This window comes from Rutilus rutilus (assembly GCF_951802725.1).
Source record: "Rutilus rutilus genome assembly, chromosome: 1".
Taxonomy (NCBI): domain Eukaryota; kingdom Metazoa; phylum Chordata; class Actinopteri; order Cypriniformes; family Leuciscidae; genus Rutilus; species Rutilus rutilus.
Window position 1 is genome coordinate 70,219,751 of NC_140209.1, and position 20,287 is coordinate 70,240,037.

Below are 20,287 nucleotides of genomic sequence, written 5' to 3' on the forward strand. Positions count from 1 at the left end.
GAACCGACACGGAGGCTCGACTCACCGCACAGCAGGTGCAAGTCAGAGAGATAATGCCACTGCTAGCTTTTGTGTTCTTTCAACATTTTCCTTCTTGCTTTCAATCCGGACCACTTTTTTTTCTTTTCTGAATAAGAGTTAGCAAGGGATGCCGTGCAAATTGGAATATTTGAGATTCTTCATTTTCCATTTTTGACAAAGCGCAACACTTCGGAAAAGGACTAAGTAACAGTAAGTTGCGGTATATCCATCATCACAGTTTGGACTGACAAGAAAATTCAACATTATATGAATGAATGGGGGAGTGTTTTCTTTTTCTTTTTTTGCAGTCTGTTGGAATAAATGGGATTATGGGTAAAGATTTGCTATTCTTTCATGTTCATTTCTTGCTTCCTCGTCTTCTATGCAGCGTATGTCGATGATTTTGGCCATGATTTAGGTGTCCAGTTCTGTGCAACATTTTGTCTTTCTAATGAGAGCTGAGAGAGATGCTAGCTCGTCATAATTGGCAGGACAACAACACGTGAGGTCATAGTGATGCAAAAACTTGCGTAGGCTTCTTGTGTTGTGAGGCAAGCCGTGAACTTTTTTCTTCGCTGAGCCATGCACAAGTTGTCATGACGACAGGGATGTTCTGCTGATGAAGTCTTGCTCCTTGTTGTCCAATCAGATTGTGGAGCTGAAACTGCAGCATGAACAGGAGCGGACGCACCTACTCCAAGCACACAATGCCGAGAAGGACAGCCTGGTCCAGGACCACCAGCGGGAAATCGATAGTTTGGACAAGCAGGCGAGGGCCGCCATGGTCCAGCAGCAAACGCAAACACAGGACTGGAGGAAGCGCGACGCTCAGGTAGGGGGTCCTTTCCCTTCCTTTACAACGCTTTCTGGCACTATTTGGTTTTGCTAAGTAGGATAATGTTACTGTTGATGGTTGTTATTTTTTTTCCCGCTGTGATTTTATGACATTATCGTATTTTTTGCGTTGCATTGCATTGAAATCTATTACTTTTTTTTTTTTAAATCGCATACTTTTTCGCAAAACTGTTGTGCGTTAAAAAAAAAACCCCAAGGATTAAATTTGGAAACTTTTTAGCCATTATGTTCATGTGCAACTTTCCACTGCGGGATTTCCTTAAAAATGTTAAAATTTACATTGAAAAAGCATCTGAAAACCACAGGCTGCCGGATTTAAGAAAGTAAATTTCCAAGCCCATTGTGACTGGGGCCTTTTATTGGGAACCGTAGGGTGCTTTCTTCTTTTCTTGGGATGTTTAAATTGGGGTTCGTTGTATGTTGTGCACCAACCACTGAGTTCTACAGTTCTGTTTGCCGGTTTTAGTCGCTGCGGTGCAGGTAGCATTTATCTGCTAATAAGCACTATTCTCCAATATCTGAAACTGCTGCAACAGGCATGTGTCATTTAGACAGTATTCATGACCTCCATTTTGGTCATCAGCGGGTTTCTGGTGCCTAGTGCCCCGTCCGCCGCTTCCCTCTCCAGCCTGGATATCGTGAGATCCCTGTGGGAAGCCATTCGATAGGCTAGCCCCCAACTGTGGATTCAGTGGACTCGTCAAACCCCAAGATTAAATGTAAATTGTCAGCATGGCTAAATCATATTTATTGGCTCCTAGCAAGAGAAAGTTGATGCCGTATATAGGACGTAACAATCCATGATGAAATGTTCCAATCTGAATTGATATATTAGCGAACAGGTATGGTAACAATACCTTAAGCGCTCTATATTCAGTGTGGTTTTGAGTGAAAGTTGTTTTCACCTGCTCAGAAAATGGAAACAACAGTTTTTTACAGTAGTGCTATTAGTGGTTTGATACCAATTACCAATTTTCTCGCTAGAATCAATTTCAAAAGAGTTTATCAGTGCCGTTTTCAACAAAGAAGATCCTGTTTTACAAAAAAAAAGCTAAATAATAGTAAAACTTAACGAACTGGAGTCCAAAAGTGTGGCCTGTTCAGTGGACATGTCCTATATTAGCGAAAAGGTGTGTTATTGATGTACTTAAGCGCTCTATATTTTGAGTGACAGTTGTTTTCACCTCCTTTTTTACAGTAGTGCTATTAGTGGTTTGATATCAATGATCAATCATCTCGCTAAAAACAATTTCAAAAGAGTTTATCAGTGCCGTGTTGTTGAACGTGGCCTGTTCAGTGGACACGTCCTTCATCAGCTGGTAGTTGGCACTTAAAGGAAAGAGGTTTGTGGTTTGGCTGATCTGTTTCTCTTCTGTTATTCAATGATGCAGGTTTTTGCCAAGAGTACATCAACCCTCTATGGCCCAAACTATCTCTTATTCCAAATAACCCCCTTCAACTCACTGAGAGTGAAACGCAACTCATGGACTTGAAAAGATCCCTTGAAATATCTCCAAGAATATTGACAGGTTAGAGAGCTGATGAAAGTCAATGCTATTTATGAAGCAAATAACATTTTTATTTTTTATTTTTTTAACCTCAACCCTCAGAGATATCCCAAGTATTTATATTGATGATGTATTGGATTCTGAAAAAAATTGCAATGCTGAACTTTTAAGGTTTCAAAATTTCACCGCTGTAATAATTCAGTGTTACTTTTACTTTCTTGAGACGCCTAAAAATTGGAATAGGAAATCTCAGAGCAGAGCCTCTGAAACTCTCCAAAGCTTTGAGATCCTGGAATATTCCTACACCCCTCTTACACTTCTGAAAGTTTCATTAGGCTGTGATGAATATCACCTGGAATAGTTCATCTATGATTTACTGAATGAGCAATGTTGTGGGCAGAGCATAAAAAATTGTTGACCATAAGACGCACTGTTGCATGTTGGCAACATTACAGAAATTTCAACGGTTTATATTATTCTTTTTATGTTATATTCCCCTCACTTTTCCGCCCGTGGCATTATTACAGCGAGATACTTCCTATAGGATGCTCCGCATTTCTGTTTAGTTGCAGCTCAACAACATTATTGATTATACAAGCAGTGCCGGCTCTGAGGAAATGTGTGCATTTAGAGAGTGCCATAACAGCTACAGATAGCTTGAAGAAAACTACTCGGAAATGAGTGTTATGACCACAAGCCTAAAACAAGAACTAAATGCCAATTATTATATTTATTTTCAAATGCATCAAAATCGCTTTATATGCGATCCAAACTCACAGCACCTGGAAAGTGTTTACTGCGAACTGAGCCGCTCGAAACACTGAGACGTGTCTCTGAATCACGCATTGCATCATAGTGATGTTGTTCACAGTCCACCTTAAACCCTCTTGCCTCTATAATGTTGCCATTGCTTGTTGACATTATGGACTTAAGACTCGTTCAAAACAAACTACGACCTCCATTTTCACAGCTGTCCAGGTAGCTTGGGAACTTCAGTAGCTCATGAAAACAAGTTTTGCGTTTTGATCCTCCCGCGAAGAGTAATAGATAATTCTTTATGAAAATCGTGGAATGGATTGGAAGATTGGAATTTGATCCAAAACAACATTCACAGTGTTGCATGCGGGGAGATTCAAATAGTAATTTGTACTATTCTTATAGTCAAAGCATTTTGATCGCCCCCTAGTGGTCGGCTGCAGTATATGTCATAAGCCCCACCCTCTCCATGTAATCGAATGGGACGCGATCCAAACTAGAAAATCCAATTACACTCTCATTTTCAATGATGGTTTCGGTCACTTCTAAAGTATGTTCCAGTGTTCGTTTTTCCAGTAAGTTTGGTTTTAGTTCTTTTAGTTTAGTAACGTCATGATTGACCGATGTGCTTGCGATTGAGTCTGCGGGAGTGTGTGCGGGACCTTGATATCGTGACATAATCAGAAACGACCGTTTCTGGAATATAGTGGAGAGTCACAGGATGTAATTGGAAGTATATATTGAGACAATTCACAGGGCGGAATTGAAATCATCACCCATCTCAGGTCATCTGATCACAAAAATTATCCACAAAAATATTGCACTTATTTCTCATTTCTCACTACCTTTGAATGCAGTTTGAGTGATCAGATCACAAAGCATTTTTGACCTGTGTTTAGTGCTAAATGAGTGACAGGTGTAAATAAGCATGTGTACTAACTGCTGGGCCACAGGTTGGTCCATTAACTGTTGAGTTACATTTTCATCATTCATTCATTTAATTTATGCTAAAATTTCATGTAATTTAATTAGATATCAGCCAACATGAACTCTAGATATGTTATTGGCAATTAAATACTCTTATTTGTTCACCATTACTCATTACTTCATACAAACATTATGCTATTAAGTTTCCTGTATTGTATTTCTGTATTGTATTTCAAATTTAGTGAATTCTGATTCAGATGTTGGACATGCATAAATAATGGTTCTCCGACCACTCCCCTCATACGCCATTGGCAAAACAATAAACTAAAAGGTAGTCCCACCATTGGTTGAGCCAGTGTTACTGTGTTGAACTGGTTGGATACTGAATAGTATCTGTTTGGTTTTTAAGTTGAGAGACTTGAGTTTTGGGTTGGGTCGTTTATATAATTAAGTACTGAGTAATACTAATGAACAGCATGTACTTACTATAGGATTAGGGTTTGGTTTAGTGTTGCAGTAGTTGAATGTAATAGACTGTGATGACACGTTTCCTCAGTTATTAACATCACAAATCTAGATTTGAAAACATGTTTATAACACTACACTTTGTTATATTACCTTGGTAGTAAAAAAAAAAGGGTGTTTCTAATACAACGGCTGAGAGAGTGATGGTAAATTTCACACAATTCTCTTTTCTCTGTATCATTTCCCCCTCTTTTCAAATGCCATGGTAAACCTACCATAGATTTTTTATTTATTTATTTTTTCTGTTGGAGTAAATGAGAACACAAAACGTATATTTACAGTCTCCCATTCATCGCTATAGACGTTTACCCAACTATGACGAACCCCAAAAATGTGAAAAGGGTCCATTATGCATAATGTACTGTCATCACTATAGGTGCATATAACGTGTAACAAGGACTCTGTCAAATAAAGTGTTACCAAGACTTGTTTCTAGTCCGTCCTGTACATGTGATTCTAATTTAAAGATCAAACAATTGACAAAATGATTGATATTGGAGGTATCACATTCCATAAACCTTCACCCGGTGACGGGTAACATCACTCACATCTCTTCCTGGAATACACACAATGAAGATGAGCCATTCAGACTCACGTCTTGATGTGGTCAGGACATCAGGAGCGGGCAAGATGAGCCAATGACTCGTGCTCTTCTCACAGCACAGAGAGCTTTTGTTCCAGGTCGCGGTGACTTGTTTTCGCCCTGTACCGTTGGTTGGTCACGGCCCGTTCTGTAACCCACACTACATGGTGTCAGCGTGTGTTTTCCTGTTAGTTGCAAGAAATCACAGCACATCTGGTTTTACAACCATCATCGGAGACTTCATGTTTCTCTCTCTCTCTCTCTCTACAAGTCCGAATTCAGTTTCCATTCAGAGGCCTGCTAGATTTAGCTCTATCGCTTTGGCTGTATCGATCTGAAAGGAAGATGATGAGGGAGTTCGAATCCCCCTCGTCTCCGGACTGGAGTCTGTGCATTAGTTTCCTCGGACTCTGCCGCCCTCCGGGTTCCTGTTTTCTTTAGTCTGTTTGAGGATGAAAAGACCAAAAACATCGGGATGGTTCTCAGTAAATATAGTTGCCTGAAGCCAGCGCAGTAAACCAATACACAGCGGACTCCAGAGACTAATGCCCATTCCACACGGCTCACAACATTATATACGTTCATTATTACACGGAAAACATTGTGGACAGAATCTACGCTTTCACTTATTTGGTCTTTTATCAGCCTGAACTCGTTTAGTCTCGTTCATAACGAGCGATTTAATCGTTGGAGGTCTCTAGTACTGCTGAATGATCTAGTGTTGCAGAATTGGACTTGGCTTTTGAAAATCACATCACAAATGAGAAATATTTCACTCTATTTTAACAAGGATTGCTATCATGATAACTTATAATGAACATGAGGAGCTCTGATCACGTGACTTCACACGCATTGGAAATGGCTTCCATTAATATCCATTGATTCATATGGCATGGTTATTTAATTTAGATATAGTGGACATTTCTTACAAACGATTATTTTAAAAGGCTAAATAGATCCACTAACATTGGGACTTTGGATCATGTAAGCATTAAAATTATTACTATTTTTAGCATATCTATAATGTTCACACCAACACATACATTTAAAGCAAGACACTACTATGTAATATTATTATTATTATGACTAAATTAATGCCATATTTCATATTGTTCTTAATTAATGCAACATTTTTGTGGTGTAATTATTATTTATGTATGATCTGTCTATATCGCTGTTTGCGGATTGAGAATTGCTGCATATTTCATTTGATTTGATCTCCAGACAGATGTTAATGTCTCAGACACTTGAAAGGAGAGAGAATCAGTTCATTTTATTTAGACCCACTGTACAGATGCTGCCATTCAAATCCATTATTATGTTTTCTTGCGATTTTATTCTTGACAAATTACGTTTTTTTATTTTTTATTGGTGGGGGGGGGTCTAGTTTTATTTCTCATTAATGTAACATGCAGTTCAAACAGCATGGGAGAACATCTGAAATCCTTGGAGTCTAGCATCATACCGCTCTGATCGGCAAGTTAATGAAGCTGTCAAACTTTCAAAGAACTTGATTCCCCAGTAAGAGATTAGAACACGGAAAATGAAGGCAGACATGGCATATGAGATCAGGCGTGCTTTCTGATGCGCCAAACACAACAGGCTTGTTGACGGCGGTCACGTTGTCTCGTGCGCCAGCAGGGGGTTTGTAGTGAGCCGCTCGGATTGTCATGCCGCCCAAGTAATCTCAGAGCTGTTATCCAGGCAAAGGCTGGCTGCCTCGGCTCCAAAAGAGTACAGTTTGTTTAGTCTTTTCTTCACTATTGGGACGCATATCCGAGTAAAACGGCTTCGCGAACAAGAAAAACAATCGTTTATGATAAACACTGCAATATTCCATAGGAAAATATGAATTGTGATTTAAGTGAATGTAAGCAATTGCGTATCAGTATATTGGATCTGTGCATTAGCCTAATAAACCCATTGCCGTCTGTGTCATCAATGTTAATCAAACAACAAAAGAAAAGGAGAAATTTACTCACTAATCTTTCCTTGCTGTTTATATTGCTTAATATAAGTTGGTGTTAGCTAGCTGCTAATTTTATTCAATTGTATATGGTAGAAAATTAGACTATTACTGTTTTTATTCTACTTTCTGATATTGATATTATATACTAAAAATAATTATCAAGTCTAGCAAAGAAGGATTTTATCTTACAAAGCTATGAAATCCAGTGGTAAAATCACAGCTTAATAAAGGGCAAGAAAGAAATTGGCCGTCGGCCACTAGCGAAGACCAGTTTTGACACAGGAAAAACCCTATCGTTAGCACAACATGCTAACATTTCACTAACATTAGCATGATTCTTTCACTGTTCTCTCTTGTGCGAGAGTGGAAGCTCATCCAACGTATCCAAGTCATCGTTCAGATCCCCATATCTGGACATATGGTTGACACAAGGAGCTTTTTTGCCAAACCGCGACTGTTTTTAAGCAGTCATCTAATGGCATTGTCTTGATTTCAGCTGCTCTTTTCAACTCTGGAAAACAAAACAGCACCATCATGAGTCCCTCCATCCAGCTGTGATGGGTCACTGAAGATGGGCTCCAGCAGACGGGGCTCTCGCCACCAGATGGGTCCTCGATGATGAAAAGAGTTTTAATCTCTGGCCAGACATCACTGGAGCTTTTCACTAGGCTTCACGTTGAACTCTTAAAGACATGCAAATCCATTTCAGCCAAAGATTTGGATCGCACCATTCGCCTTTCATCCAGAATGGTGCTGTAGTCCTTGAAAATGCAAATTGAGGAGCATGTCACACATATAATACCTCAGAAATCAGCATAAAAGACTCCGACCAATGCCAACAAACACCAGGTTACAGTACATCAGTTCTCAGACAGTCCAAACGCAGATTTATCATGTTTGATCGGTGAAAACGAGAGCCGCACACATTAACAGTGTTAATACACTAATCCGACAAAACCCGACCAAGTGTATGTTGGCGCTCTGTGAATTGGCCTTAAGAGAACAGGGACCGACATACTCATACGTCTTATCTGTTTCCCTGAGCAATGCACTTGGGATGTCTCACTGTTTTACAAAAGCTGGTTAAATGGGACTTGTTCTCAACTTCAATGAAATATACAAACTTCTTTTCAGAACGTTTGATCCCGTTCTGTACACAGAATTCAGCAAATGACGATCGCATTTAATTCCTCATAGTACATACTGCTAGCTGTTAATAGTAAAGCAGTTTGGGAAAGGTAAACTCACACTGCTGTATACATTCGTATCAGGTGGTGGATCACATGACCTTCACTGTCTGCGTATTCCCATTGGTAGTCATCACACTGAGCATTTGCAAGTGTTCAAAACTGTAACAATCATCTCTTGTCATCGGCTTCCCTCATTGAAAATGAATGACTTCCTATCATTTTCTGCTACTCCGTGTAAACAACCTTTCAGGCATGGCATGGGACTGACATAGCATGCCATCTGATGCCATAGAAGAATGATATTTGGTTCCCAAAAAAACCTTTCAGTGATCAGTTCTTAAAAGAACCATTTTTTCCACAGCAAGCCGCGCACACACAGTTTTTATGTGTTTGGCCGGGGTATTCACATTTTCTTTTTATTGCATAAATAACAGAATACATCACAGTCTGTCCTACATTCCTATCTCTCTCGCTTAATTTGAATTAAATTCCTTCGTTAAACCGTTGAAGTTACATCATATACGATGCGACGTTCTCTGTGGTTATTGCCTCTCATTTTCTGTGCTAGTTTTCTCAGCTTCTTTTCATAAAAGCACGTCCAAGCCCATCAAAGATGCATCAGAAAATTCTTCCCAGAGTCCAGTTTAAGAGGGAATTATAGATTAAAGGCTCCTCTGAGCCGAGATCTAATAGCTTTGTGCCGTTTCAGAAGCATGTGGGCTGGTGCTGCTCCGCTCTGGCCCGTATTGGACCCGCGCGCACTCTTGGCATCTGGGTGTTTGTGTGACACGGCTTTGAAGTTCGCTGCTATTCCCCCAAGTGGCCGCAAAACAACTTCAGATGATTTTCCGACAGACGTGCCACGTGATGCACTTAGCAGTCTCCTCCCATGGATGTTTGGGAGCGCGAGGTGCAGGCGAGGGACTGCCAACATGCCAGACTCTTCAACATGCCACCATCTGCGCCAGGGTTAAATGTTTTGGGAGCGCAGATTATTTGATATCAAGATGTCACTTTATTATTAAGGACGGGGTGCGCTGGTGTGTATAAGGGTGTTAGCTTCAATTGTGCTTTTAATTGCTAAAGTACATCATATTTTATGTAGACTTAAAGGAATAACCACGGGGTAACCAGACAGTTGATGGACCCCATTGACTTCCATAGTAGGAAAAAAATACTTGAGGGTGAGTGAATGATGACAGAATTTTCATTTTGAAGTGAACTATTCCTTTAAAGGCGTCATGAAATGCAGTTTGAGAATACGTCACCTGAATACTCTTATAGTAATAGAGTATATTACTGCCGTAATATTAGATGCCGTAGAGAACCGGGACAGAACATCGGGAGACCGGTGGTGCCAGTGCAGAAAATGTATAGCTAACGTTACATATAGCTAGCTAGACGTCCCGACTGTAGTGCGCTTCTGTTCTGTGTTTACTTTTCGGCGCAGTACTACTAACCGGAGCAAAGTAAAATTCCGCCGCTGCTGAGAAACTAGTTCCTGTAAATGTAATGCGATCATTGAGATGCAAGAGTAGTTTGATTTCTAACATTATTCTCTCAACAGACATTTACATCGATAGTCTGGCGTTATAATTTATTTGCTTTTGGTGTACTGTGGAGTGGGTAAAACTGTTTTTAATGGCAGGCTAACAGATACCGTTGACTCACGCTAGCCTAGCACCGGCGAACTATGCAACTGGAAGGACTGGGTGAACATTTTTGAAAACTGTCTCCACTGATAAATAACACACAGGCTAACTTGTAAATGAGGTCCGCTGTCCAAAATTCTGAACCACCCCTTTAAAGCATCAAATGGTTTTTAAAGAGATGTATTCTAAAGGGTTTTATTCTATGTGCTTCATTAATTAATGTTCCTGGTCTTATAGTGCATGACTCGTCAGTTCTTGTTATTTTAAAGAGAGAAAAATCTTCCGCCTATCCATCTTAGAAAAGACATATTGCGCCGTTGTGCTTCAGGCGACCCGCGTTCGAGTCTCGGCTCGTGGATCTTTCCCGATCCCATCCCCCTCATCTCTTCCTGTCCCCTCTATACTATCCTATCATAACAAAGACAAAAATCAACAAAAATAAATCTTTAAAAAAAGGAGAGAGAAATATCTGTCGTCAACACTGTCATCAACATATAATAATGACAATTAATGTCTGCGTATTCAATGTCACAGGGGTGAGGAAAAACAATATTAACCAATAAAATCATAGCCCAATTTTCACAATCTTATCAAATCCCAGTAGATTCAATCGAGTCAATATCTCCTGCTGAATTTTTTTACTCAGCTTATTCAGAGGTATTTGGAAATATATCAGAATTACAGAAGAAATGTGTGAATGGTGTTTTTGTGGCCTTGAAATATGTTTTGCCCCAGTCACTGCTAGCATTGAGCGAAGTTACCCATTCTCTATAATGCTGTTCCTACAGTATGTACTCCAGTTTCAGCAGTTGGTCAGTGTGTCAGACGGGGTCTTGACTCTCTGAACGAGGTCTCCGACAGCTCCATCAAGGGCTAATTCCCGTGGTAATGCCTCTTCTCTTTTTATCTACTCTCTTTTTTACCCGCTTTCACAATAACGCAACAGCTCATTGGCAAGCGGTCTCTGTGAGGTTTTTCATCTTCCTGAAATGAGAAATGGCAGTGGTACCTCGTCCCCATGGGTAACTGACCTTTGATTTGCACTAATTTTGGTCATTAAATCAAACCGCTGACCTTTATGGAATGCCGAAGCTTTGATGTTGAACTCTTGTGGCTCAGAGATCAGAGGCTGTGGTGTCTGTTTCCCTCTTCCTAGAATGGGCACAATCCTCCACTGGTCCTGCTTGGCTTGTTTCTCTTATCCTCTCTCTCTCTCTCTCTCTCTCTCTCTCTTTCTCTCTCTTCTCATTTGTTTCTGTTTTGCAGTCTAAGGCCCTGTGTCCACCAAAGCGTTTTTTCCACGCGACTGGCGTATTTTTTCAATTGTTTTCAATGGGAGCGGTGCGTTTTTAAAACGCCATGAGCGTAACGAGGCGCTGAGCGTCTTTTTTCCGGTCGCCGAGAGTGGAAGAATGTTGAACTTTGGGTAAAACTTTTTACCCAGCCGTCCAATCACAGTGGAGGAGTGCCGGGACAAATACCGCACCGACCAACCGTCACATTCTGCTTGTTAAACGTCAACAGATGACAACAACAAGCACACTAACAGAACAAAATAATTTAAAACAAGAGCCAGAGCAAATACTGTACATTGTGTTGACATTTTTATATAGAAACAACACATGAGATACTAGCAACACTTACGCGGATATTCCGTATCATAGCAAGCCAAGCGGTTTCAAAGTGTGTGCAACGTAATTGAATGTGTTTATGCTGTGTTTAGAGTGAAGCCAGTGTAATTGTAATACTTCTCACCGTTTATTCAGAGGGTATCAACGATTGTTTTCCATATCCATTTTCTTGAAAAGGGGCTTGACTTGTCAAACACTGGTGGATTTTTTTGTACCTCGGCGATTATCATTGTCATTTTAAATGCGCGAGCCCTTTAAATTCAAGTGGATTCTGATTGGCTGTCAGTGTTTTATCGTTCGACAGCTGGAAAAAAATCGTTCTGAAAGTGATCCCAGCGATATCGTTCCTCATATCGTTATCGTTACAGCTGTGGTGTGAACCCTGCTATTCTTTAATATGGAGAAAGATTTTTAGAACTATATCTTTATCGTTATCTTTATAGTTATCGTCCTTGGTGTGAACTTGCCTTTCAGTGTTGTATTCCCAGATTCAGTATTCCATAAACACACCGTATATGGGTTCACCTTAACAGATTCACACATGGTGTTTTTTTGTGTTTCTCATCACCAGACCATCTCGGATCTGGAGACCCAGGTGCGTTCTCTGAGGAAGGAGCTTCTGGCGGCCCACAGTCAGAGGACACAGCAGCTGACGGAGTTGGGTTTACTGCGGGAGGAGGAGCGAAAGCGGGCCGCTCACGACCAGCAAACCGCTCTGGACCGCATGCGGGCCGAGATGGATCAGGTGCGGCAGGACATGGAAAGATCCCACAAGACTGAAAGAGAGCTGGCACAAGAGAAGGTTGGTGTGGACTTCAGACTGAACGGGCATTGACCCGTACTATCACACACCCGGTGTGTTTTGCTAGTTTCAGCCCGACGCAGTTTTCATTTTCATGTCCTGCGCCACGTTGTTCAAATAGCAAATGCATTTGTGCCCATCTAATGCGCCCATGGGTGTGCTGGTCTGAGAACCAGGTGTGTGTTCAGGCGCTTGTTGGACCGTTGCTATTATGAGGAACTGTCAATGGCGCAATATATATATATTTTTTTAAAGAGCGCGTTAGTAATGTGAGCCTATAGGGCACACACACTCTGCTTATTACACACGCAGCAGCACACAAACTAGCCAATTATAAAAATTAAAAAAAGACTTACAATATAAAAGATTAATATTGTGAACATAAAGATATGGTGTAATCCGGCTCGTCCCGTAGATGGTCTGTTTAACCTTTAATCTTGTGCACGAGCAGATCCGTTTTCTCGTTAGAGGAGCATTCAGTTTTTCCGCTTGCAAATTCTGCCGTGTAAATAGCGAATCCGCCATGGCGCGAACGCAACTGGCTTTTAAAGGGAATGGGCGATGAGACTCTGATTGGTTTATTGCACGTTACGCCCAAAACACACCCATTACTCATTAAGAGAATAGAGACAAAACACACCCATTACGCATTAAGAGAATAGAGACAAAACACACCCATTACTCATCTGGGACTACCAACTCGTTTCTTTTGATATTATGCAGGATTGTCTGATGTTTATGACAAACATCAGAGGATCTTGACTGTACTGTAGGCTAATTCACCGAGAAAAATATTTACGTCATTCAAATTTAGACTTTTTTTCTGTCTCAAATCTCAGTAAATTCAAATATGGTGTGCCGGTTCGATGGCAGTGTTGAGGTAATTGAGGTAATAACACCCCAAATTTTACGATTTCCCAAATAGCCAATCAAAAAACAATTTTAAATGGCAGTAAGGTTTATCTTCAGATAATTTGAGGATGATATTTGGTTTAGTTCATCCATAAACGTCTTTCTACTGTTAGAGTAAACATCTGGTCTTCATCCAAGATACTTGTGCATCTGTTGAATTCATCTTATGTGTGGATTATTTGGTTTTATTTAAAAAACAGAAGCATGCTTAATGGACTCATGCAGCCAAACTGAACTTTATTTTAAGAAAAACACATGAAAAAAACATTATTTACTCCGTTTGCATCTGTAAGGCCTCCGTTTATGCCAACTTTTTGACACTTGTAGATTTCCCCTTGTAATTTCACTATTTTCTCAACTTCTATCATTATATTTAGTGTTTCAATATAACAACATGAATCATCATGATATTAAAGTTGTGCTTTTTGTGTGATGATGAACTAGGATATACTGCATTTGAAGTTACCGGCTCACGTCAACATTTTGTTTGACGGACATGAATGAAACATATTTGTAAGAGTACCTGCTCGTGAAAAGCAGTGGCCAGGGTTAAGTAACCACTGTTGTAAGGTCAATTTATGATGGTTGAGAGGAAGATTTTGAGCAAATGTCTGCAAAAGACCATGCACATAGCACATGGACTACTTTTATTAGGTGTTTATACCACTGGTTGTTCTGATCCTCCAATCTGACTGATATTATGTCTATGCAAGTTGCTCAACATTCACTCTTCACACTTTCCACAATCAATTTCCACAATACAAGAATTTGGATAGGATTGGACACTTTCTTTGGCAGAAAATAAATAAATCACAGCCACAGCTTGAGCATGCAACAAAAGCCACATTTCCATCGAAATTACCCGGAACAATTTGTCCTAGGAACTTTTTTTCACCCAGACCTGTTGCTCTCAATAAGCTCAATATACCCTGAACCCCTGTCATCGGTCCATCGGTCGTATTTCTTTTTAACTCCATTGTTGATTCGAATAGCAAACATCTCCGACACAGACTTTTAAAAATGGTGGTTGAAATAAAATGCTGCGTGGAGTCAACCAATTAAAATGCGGCGTGAGCTCAACCAATCAGCATGTTCAGCGTCCAAGTCCCACCCCTGAAAGTTCCTGAACTTTGAAAAAGTACTACCTCGCGCGCAGTGTAGCGATCACCAGTGAGAGTGCCCCGAATTACCATCAGAGGGCGCTCCAACCCGGACAATCACCACACATCCACCGACTCCATTCCCCATAATCCTTTGCCCAGACCATCATCAATTATCACTTTCACCTGTGTCTCATTATCTTGTTTTGCTCACCCTATTTAAGCCTGCTTCTTTCTGTCATTCCCTGCGAAGTCTTGTTAGTTGTTTACACTGCATCTCTGAGCATTTTCCCTTTCCATGTTTCCATCTGCCCGTGTCCTGGTTTTCCAGTTCCTCTCTCACCCTCTGGATTTGTTTGTTTGATTGGACTGATTTACTGTGCTCTGACCTCTTTCCTGTTTTTGACTACGATTGTGGATTACCCTTTCAGTAAAACTGCATTTGGATCCTGTTTGTCTTGGAACAGTTTGTGACGAGCAGGGACTTTCTGAGGGGGAATTTTTGGTTTCACTTTATTTTGATTGTCCCCTTAACACATTCTGTTGACTATAAGTCACCTTCATGTCTACTAACTCTCATTAGAGTATTAGTAGAGTATTATTAGTAGACTGGTACGGTTAGGGTTAGAATAAGTTGACATGTACTTGCAAAGTTAATTATAGTCAGTAGAAAGTCTGTTGGAGGAGCATCACAATAAAGTGTGAGCAGATATTAAGATACAGTCTACTAATGCTCTAATGACAGATAGTTGACATGTAGTTGCAAAGTTACCCCCCCCACCCAAAGTCCCGAGTTCCTGGGGAAAATTCCTGTGATGGAAACGTGAATAAATAAACGTATAACTTATAAACAGATAAATGAATACACACGACAAGCTTTTCACCTAATCATGTGTGTGTTACGGACAATAGACACACACGCATGTTTACCGATGGCCTGTGTTGGCTTGAACTCCAGCACTGAGGGAAGAGATCACGTTAGCATTTAATTCTACACATTAGCCCCGGCTCTATCAAGGTTGAGCACTGAGCGACTCTACCGGAAATCCTGCATCCTCACAGTTTTTAAAGCTCTTGATTCCAGCCGCAGAAACGAGGGCTTGGAAAAGTGGCCGTAATCCAGCACAGGTTGGCCAGGAACCGGCTAAAGGTGGTATTGATCAGAGCGTAATCCTGATTAGGCCCATCAAAGCGATTAGTTTTCATTAAACACATGCACCACTGCTGACTGCACATCTGCGGCACATTAGCGTGCCATTTGGCCTCTTCATAAATCCTGGGCCTCCATTTTGGAGCCATATGTGAGTACATTGCAGCACATAAATCCCATCTGAAGAGAATCCCGCCTGGCTTTTCCACTCTCAAACTGACACGTAAGGCTTGTTTACAGAATCAGTCTCTGTTTCTGCCAGCCCTCATCTGATACTCATCCTGACCTATGTCTGTCTCTGGGTCTGATTGACACGCTTCAAACTAGAGCTGCCAAAGTTAATGTGTTTTCATGTTTTAACACTTTCATATTATGCAGTTAACACATCCATCATTCGACAATAAATGAGAGTCGGTTTTACTTTTGTAATACACATTCCAGGTTTTATAATGATTCATCAATGCATATCATTGAAAATAATAATATATAATATTAAAAAGCTTGTTCGGCCTCTCAAATTTCCAGTATATCCAAAGTTTAACGATTCAATCAAATCACAAAGGATAAAGTAACGGTCAATTAAGCCCTAAAATTTGTCGCATAGTCACTATGCGACAAATAAATGTCCAAATTTATGGACAAACGAAAGTAGAATGTCCAAATCAAATCAACATTTATTAATAAAGCACAATAAAAACAACAGTAGTTGACCACTGTGCTGTTCAATACCAAACTAAAATAAACATAAAAAGTAAATATAAACAATAAAGACCTCAATGCAATGAGTACATCAAAACACTGATAGATGATGAGGCCTTAAAAACTAAGAATATGTTGTGAATGTCATATGATAAATAAATGCATTAAAACCAATTAAAATTTGAGCAATGTCAAATGACTCCAGTAAGATAATCCTAAGTAATACCTAAGGGTACTTTTACACGACAACGATATGCTCAAAATGAAAAAGTTTTAAAATAAAAAGGTTTTCTCACATAAACAATTTTGTTCTTTCTCTAGAGGAACACTCAAGTGAAGTGAAAGTCTCAATCACCATTCAGACAAGATTTATTTAAAGTGAATGGTGACGTTTAAACATCTTTTGTGTTTCGTGAAAGGTCAGAAAGTCATACACGTTTGAAACATGTGTGAGTAAATTATGACAATTAAAATTTTGGGTGGAACTGTCCCTTTATGGCATGTGGATTATTAATGAAGAGATACACAACAAATAGATGGCGTTATCAAGCCCATATGTATGTTTTGCGTAAGAATTGATGTTTGTGAGTTAAGTATTTCCATGATTACTAATACAGACGTAGATAAATATGACAGAGAGAGTCCGATGATGTTATCGTAGGCCTGTGAGAGTGAAATAGCTAAACCGGCTCTCTGATCTCTCTCTGACCAAAGGCACAACATCAAACTCATTCCTCCAGAGTAAAGCTGCTCTGTCCTCTGAGGATTAACCAAACATCTGACTCACACACTCATTTTTCCAGTGTTTCGTTTGCTCCCCAATGCAGTCCATTACATGAGTCATCCGTGGTGTTTGCTAAGTCAAGCGTCTCTATCACGTTTACTCATATTTAGGGTTTGGGATTTGAACAAACCTCTAACCCTAAAGGTCTTCAATTGTCCTCTCTCTTCTTAAAAAGAGAACAATAAAGAGGAAATATTGGGTCCATCCAATCCTGAGATTGCGTAGAGAGGAAGGAGAGTAATCTGCGGGATTATCCTGTAAAGTTTACTTCAGGAATCAGTGGCTCAGTTTGATGCTTTGCTAGCGATACTGGAGCCAGACCATCAATTTCCGTGAACCAGTTGACCTTGAACAGTTCTGGATTTTGGCGTCCGCTTGTACGGTGGCTCTGAATGGTCAAAACACCTCTCAAAATGCTTGCCACGGATGCGAAAAATGCAGAAAATCGAACCCGATCGCAATTTTTTTATGATGGACGAAGGTTTCTGAGGCACGACGTGAAGTCATGTTTATTTTTTAACGTGCAAACATTTTGGTTGAGAATTTCGGACTCAGTGTGCAAGTGCTAAACTTGTTTGGCACCATTTTGGCTTATTTCTTTTCTATGCAATCAGACTTACAGTTTTCACCTGGCGGACAATAAAATAGCAGAGATCCCATACTTCAAATGAAGAAGAGACCCGAGCCATACCGTCTCATACCCCTTTTCAATCATAATAATGGTGTTACTGGAGCCAGTGCAAGCCAGTGAACTTATGAGAGCGGAAGGATGGAGTACTTTACCACACATTACTACATAACCAGTGGTGTGTGTAACTCATTGCAAGTAACTTGAGTTATGTAATCAGATTACTTTTTCAAGTAACTAGTAAAGTTACAACTTACAACAAAATATCTAAGTTACTTTTTCAAATAAGTAACGCTAGTTACTTTTTCACATTTATTGACTGACAGCTCTCCTGTCCGCATGTTGAGAGATATAAAGTGAGGAGGTGTTGTGTGCTCTAAAATAAGCAAATAATCATTTCCTTCAGCCTGAGGCGTATTCATTTCACTTTTGGTGTGAAAGGGCCTTAACATTTGCCAAAAATATAACTTTTTTTTTGTTGTTATTAAAAAACAAACAAGCAAACCCAGCCCAGGTGAGCAAAAGTAACGCAAAAGCAATGTAACACACTTAAAAGTAGTGTTAAAAAGTAGTGAAAAGTAGTGTTACATTGCTTTTGCGTTTGAAAAAGTAACTTAGATATTTTGTTGTAAGTTGAAAAAGTAATCTGATTACGTAACTCAAGTTACTTGTAATGAGTTAAACACAACACTGGTTATGAAGTAATGTATGGTAAAGTACTCCATCCTAGTACATAGTATTGCATTTCTTTTTAAAAGTAACTTTCCCCAACACTGTACATAACCATGAAGCTCACGAACAAACTTGCCACTTTGTCTTTGTTTATGAGTCTTTGTAATAAGGTTTATTTTGTGTTGTTGTTTTTGAATACTATACTTGGTAAAGACATAATCCCGCCCTGGCATCTGATGTGCATAGCTGATTTTTCTGACCCAGATCCGTATGGGAACAGTTTCCAGATTGGACTGGAATACTGGCACCCTGTTTCTGGTGAAAAAAGGGGAATCGAAGGCCTTTTTTTTTTGGTTTCGGCTAGTGGGCAACGACGCAATACACCGTAGAGTTGTGGAGACGAGAAAGCATTGACATTCTCTTCGGAAAATGTAAAAAAAAAAATTTGCTTGTTGCGTGATAGTAGAAACATCATTGAGATAAATCCTATTGGTTTCACAGATTATTAGCCGGAACGCTTTAAAGCCGGCTAATGATTTCGTTTGCGCGTTTACCCGGTGCGTTTATCTCTCCCCGACTGCATCAGAGCTTCTTTATGTTTCAGAGGGGAAAAGTTTAGCTATTTTCATTTAGAAGTTTTCAAGCTTTTAGATTCATAGTGACTTGGCATGTTTCTAAGCTGAAATTTCTTATTCTTTTGATGGCGAGAGAAACGCTGTCCTCGGCAGTCAGCCGCTCTGCTGAAATGGCCAGCCAGAGTTTTGAAGACAGGTCCAGAGAAAAAGGGAAAGCAAAATCCATTAAATCCATGAATGGGTTTTCATGAAAGACACAGGCTTTTTTTTTTTTTTTTTTTTTTTGAAGGGGAGCTTGTGGAATAAAAGTAATAAGAAACAGAATACCAGAAGCGATAAGATCATGCGTTAGATTGTTCCAACGTCAGTCGCTTAGTGAATAGAAAGGAAGATAAAAGTGAATTTATTCCAGTCTCTGTTAACAACAGAGGTTTATCTGGCTGTGTGTGTGTGTGTGTGTGTGTGTGGCCACCAGTACCCAATCTCCATCCACACAGAGAGCCCTGGGAGCCTTGTTCCTCCAGATAAACCTGACTTGGAGCCAGTGCCTCTGATGCTCAGATGTTCGTTGTACTTTCTTCTTCTTTAGCTTTGGAGTAACGGCTATACAAATCATGGGTTCCTGTCCTGATTTCCTCCAGATTCAGGCCTTTTCATGTCTTCTCTTTCACTGCAGATTCCTCAACATAATCTTCCAATGAGAAAACGTATCAAGTTCAAAGCTGATTTTTAGATTCCAGTTCAATTGGATCCCAGGAATCGTGGCATACGTGAACATTATCTTGTGTTTGCTAGTTTGAGAGTCTCGGCTACAAACAAACATAAAGGTAGATTGTAATCGAATTAATATTGTACACATCATTGGCACCATCATATGAGAACTGAACTGAGCTAATAACTGAACTAATAACTTTTTTTACAACAAAAATGAACCATCACTGAAGCTGGACTATGACGCAATTTTCTTCTAGAAACAAACTTTAGTGCATTATTTTCCTGTTATCTCTGTAAAGCTGCTTTAAAACCATCTATAGTGTAAAAAACACCACATTTTATTTATCGCAGTCTAACTTCACCAGGCGCTAGATGCACTGGTAGATTGCCACAACATGCGTATTTAAAAATGAAGGCATTATCATGATTATGTCTATGTATGCAAAAAAAATGCTTTTCTTACTTAGTATTTTTGTCTTGTTTCCAGTCCAAATATAAAAAAAAAATCTTAAATCAAGATGCATTTACTAAAGTAGTGAAATGCCATAAGATATTGTGTCTTGTTTTCTGAGGAAACGGATCAAAATAAAGTGAGTTTTTGCTTAAAACAAGCAAAATTATCTGTCCATGGGGT

General features: G+C 39.8%; 1 protein-coding gene across 4 annotated transcripts in view; it reads left to right on the forward strand.

Annotated features, from left to right (window-relative positions):
• Positions 1 to 20,287, forward strand: part of cep112 (centrosomal protein 112) — a gene marked incomplete at its 3' end in the record, with an annotated part of 206,419 nt that overhangs the window by 103,538 nt on the left and 82,594 nt on the right. For all 4 annotated transcript variants that reach the window (XM_084416954.1, XM_084416955.1, XM_084416957.1 and 1 more), the window contains exons 20-21: positions 671 to 853; positions 12,189 to 12,419. In XM_084416954.1, coding sequence (XP_084273080.1) covers positions 671 to 853; positions 12,189 to 12,419 — 414 coding nt within the window. The remainder of the gene's footprint in view (positions 1 to 670; positions 854 to 12,188; positions 12,420 to 20,287) is intronic.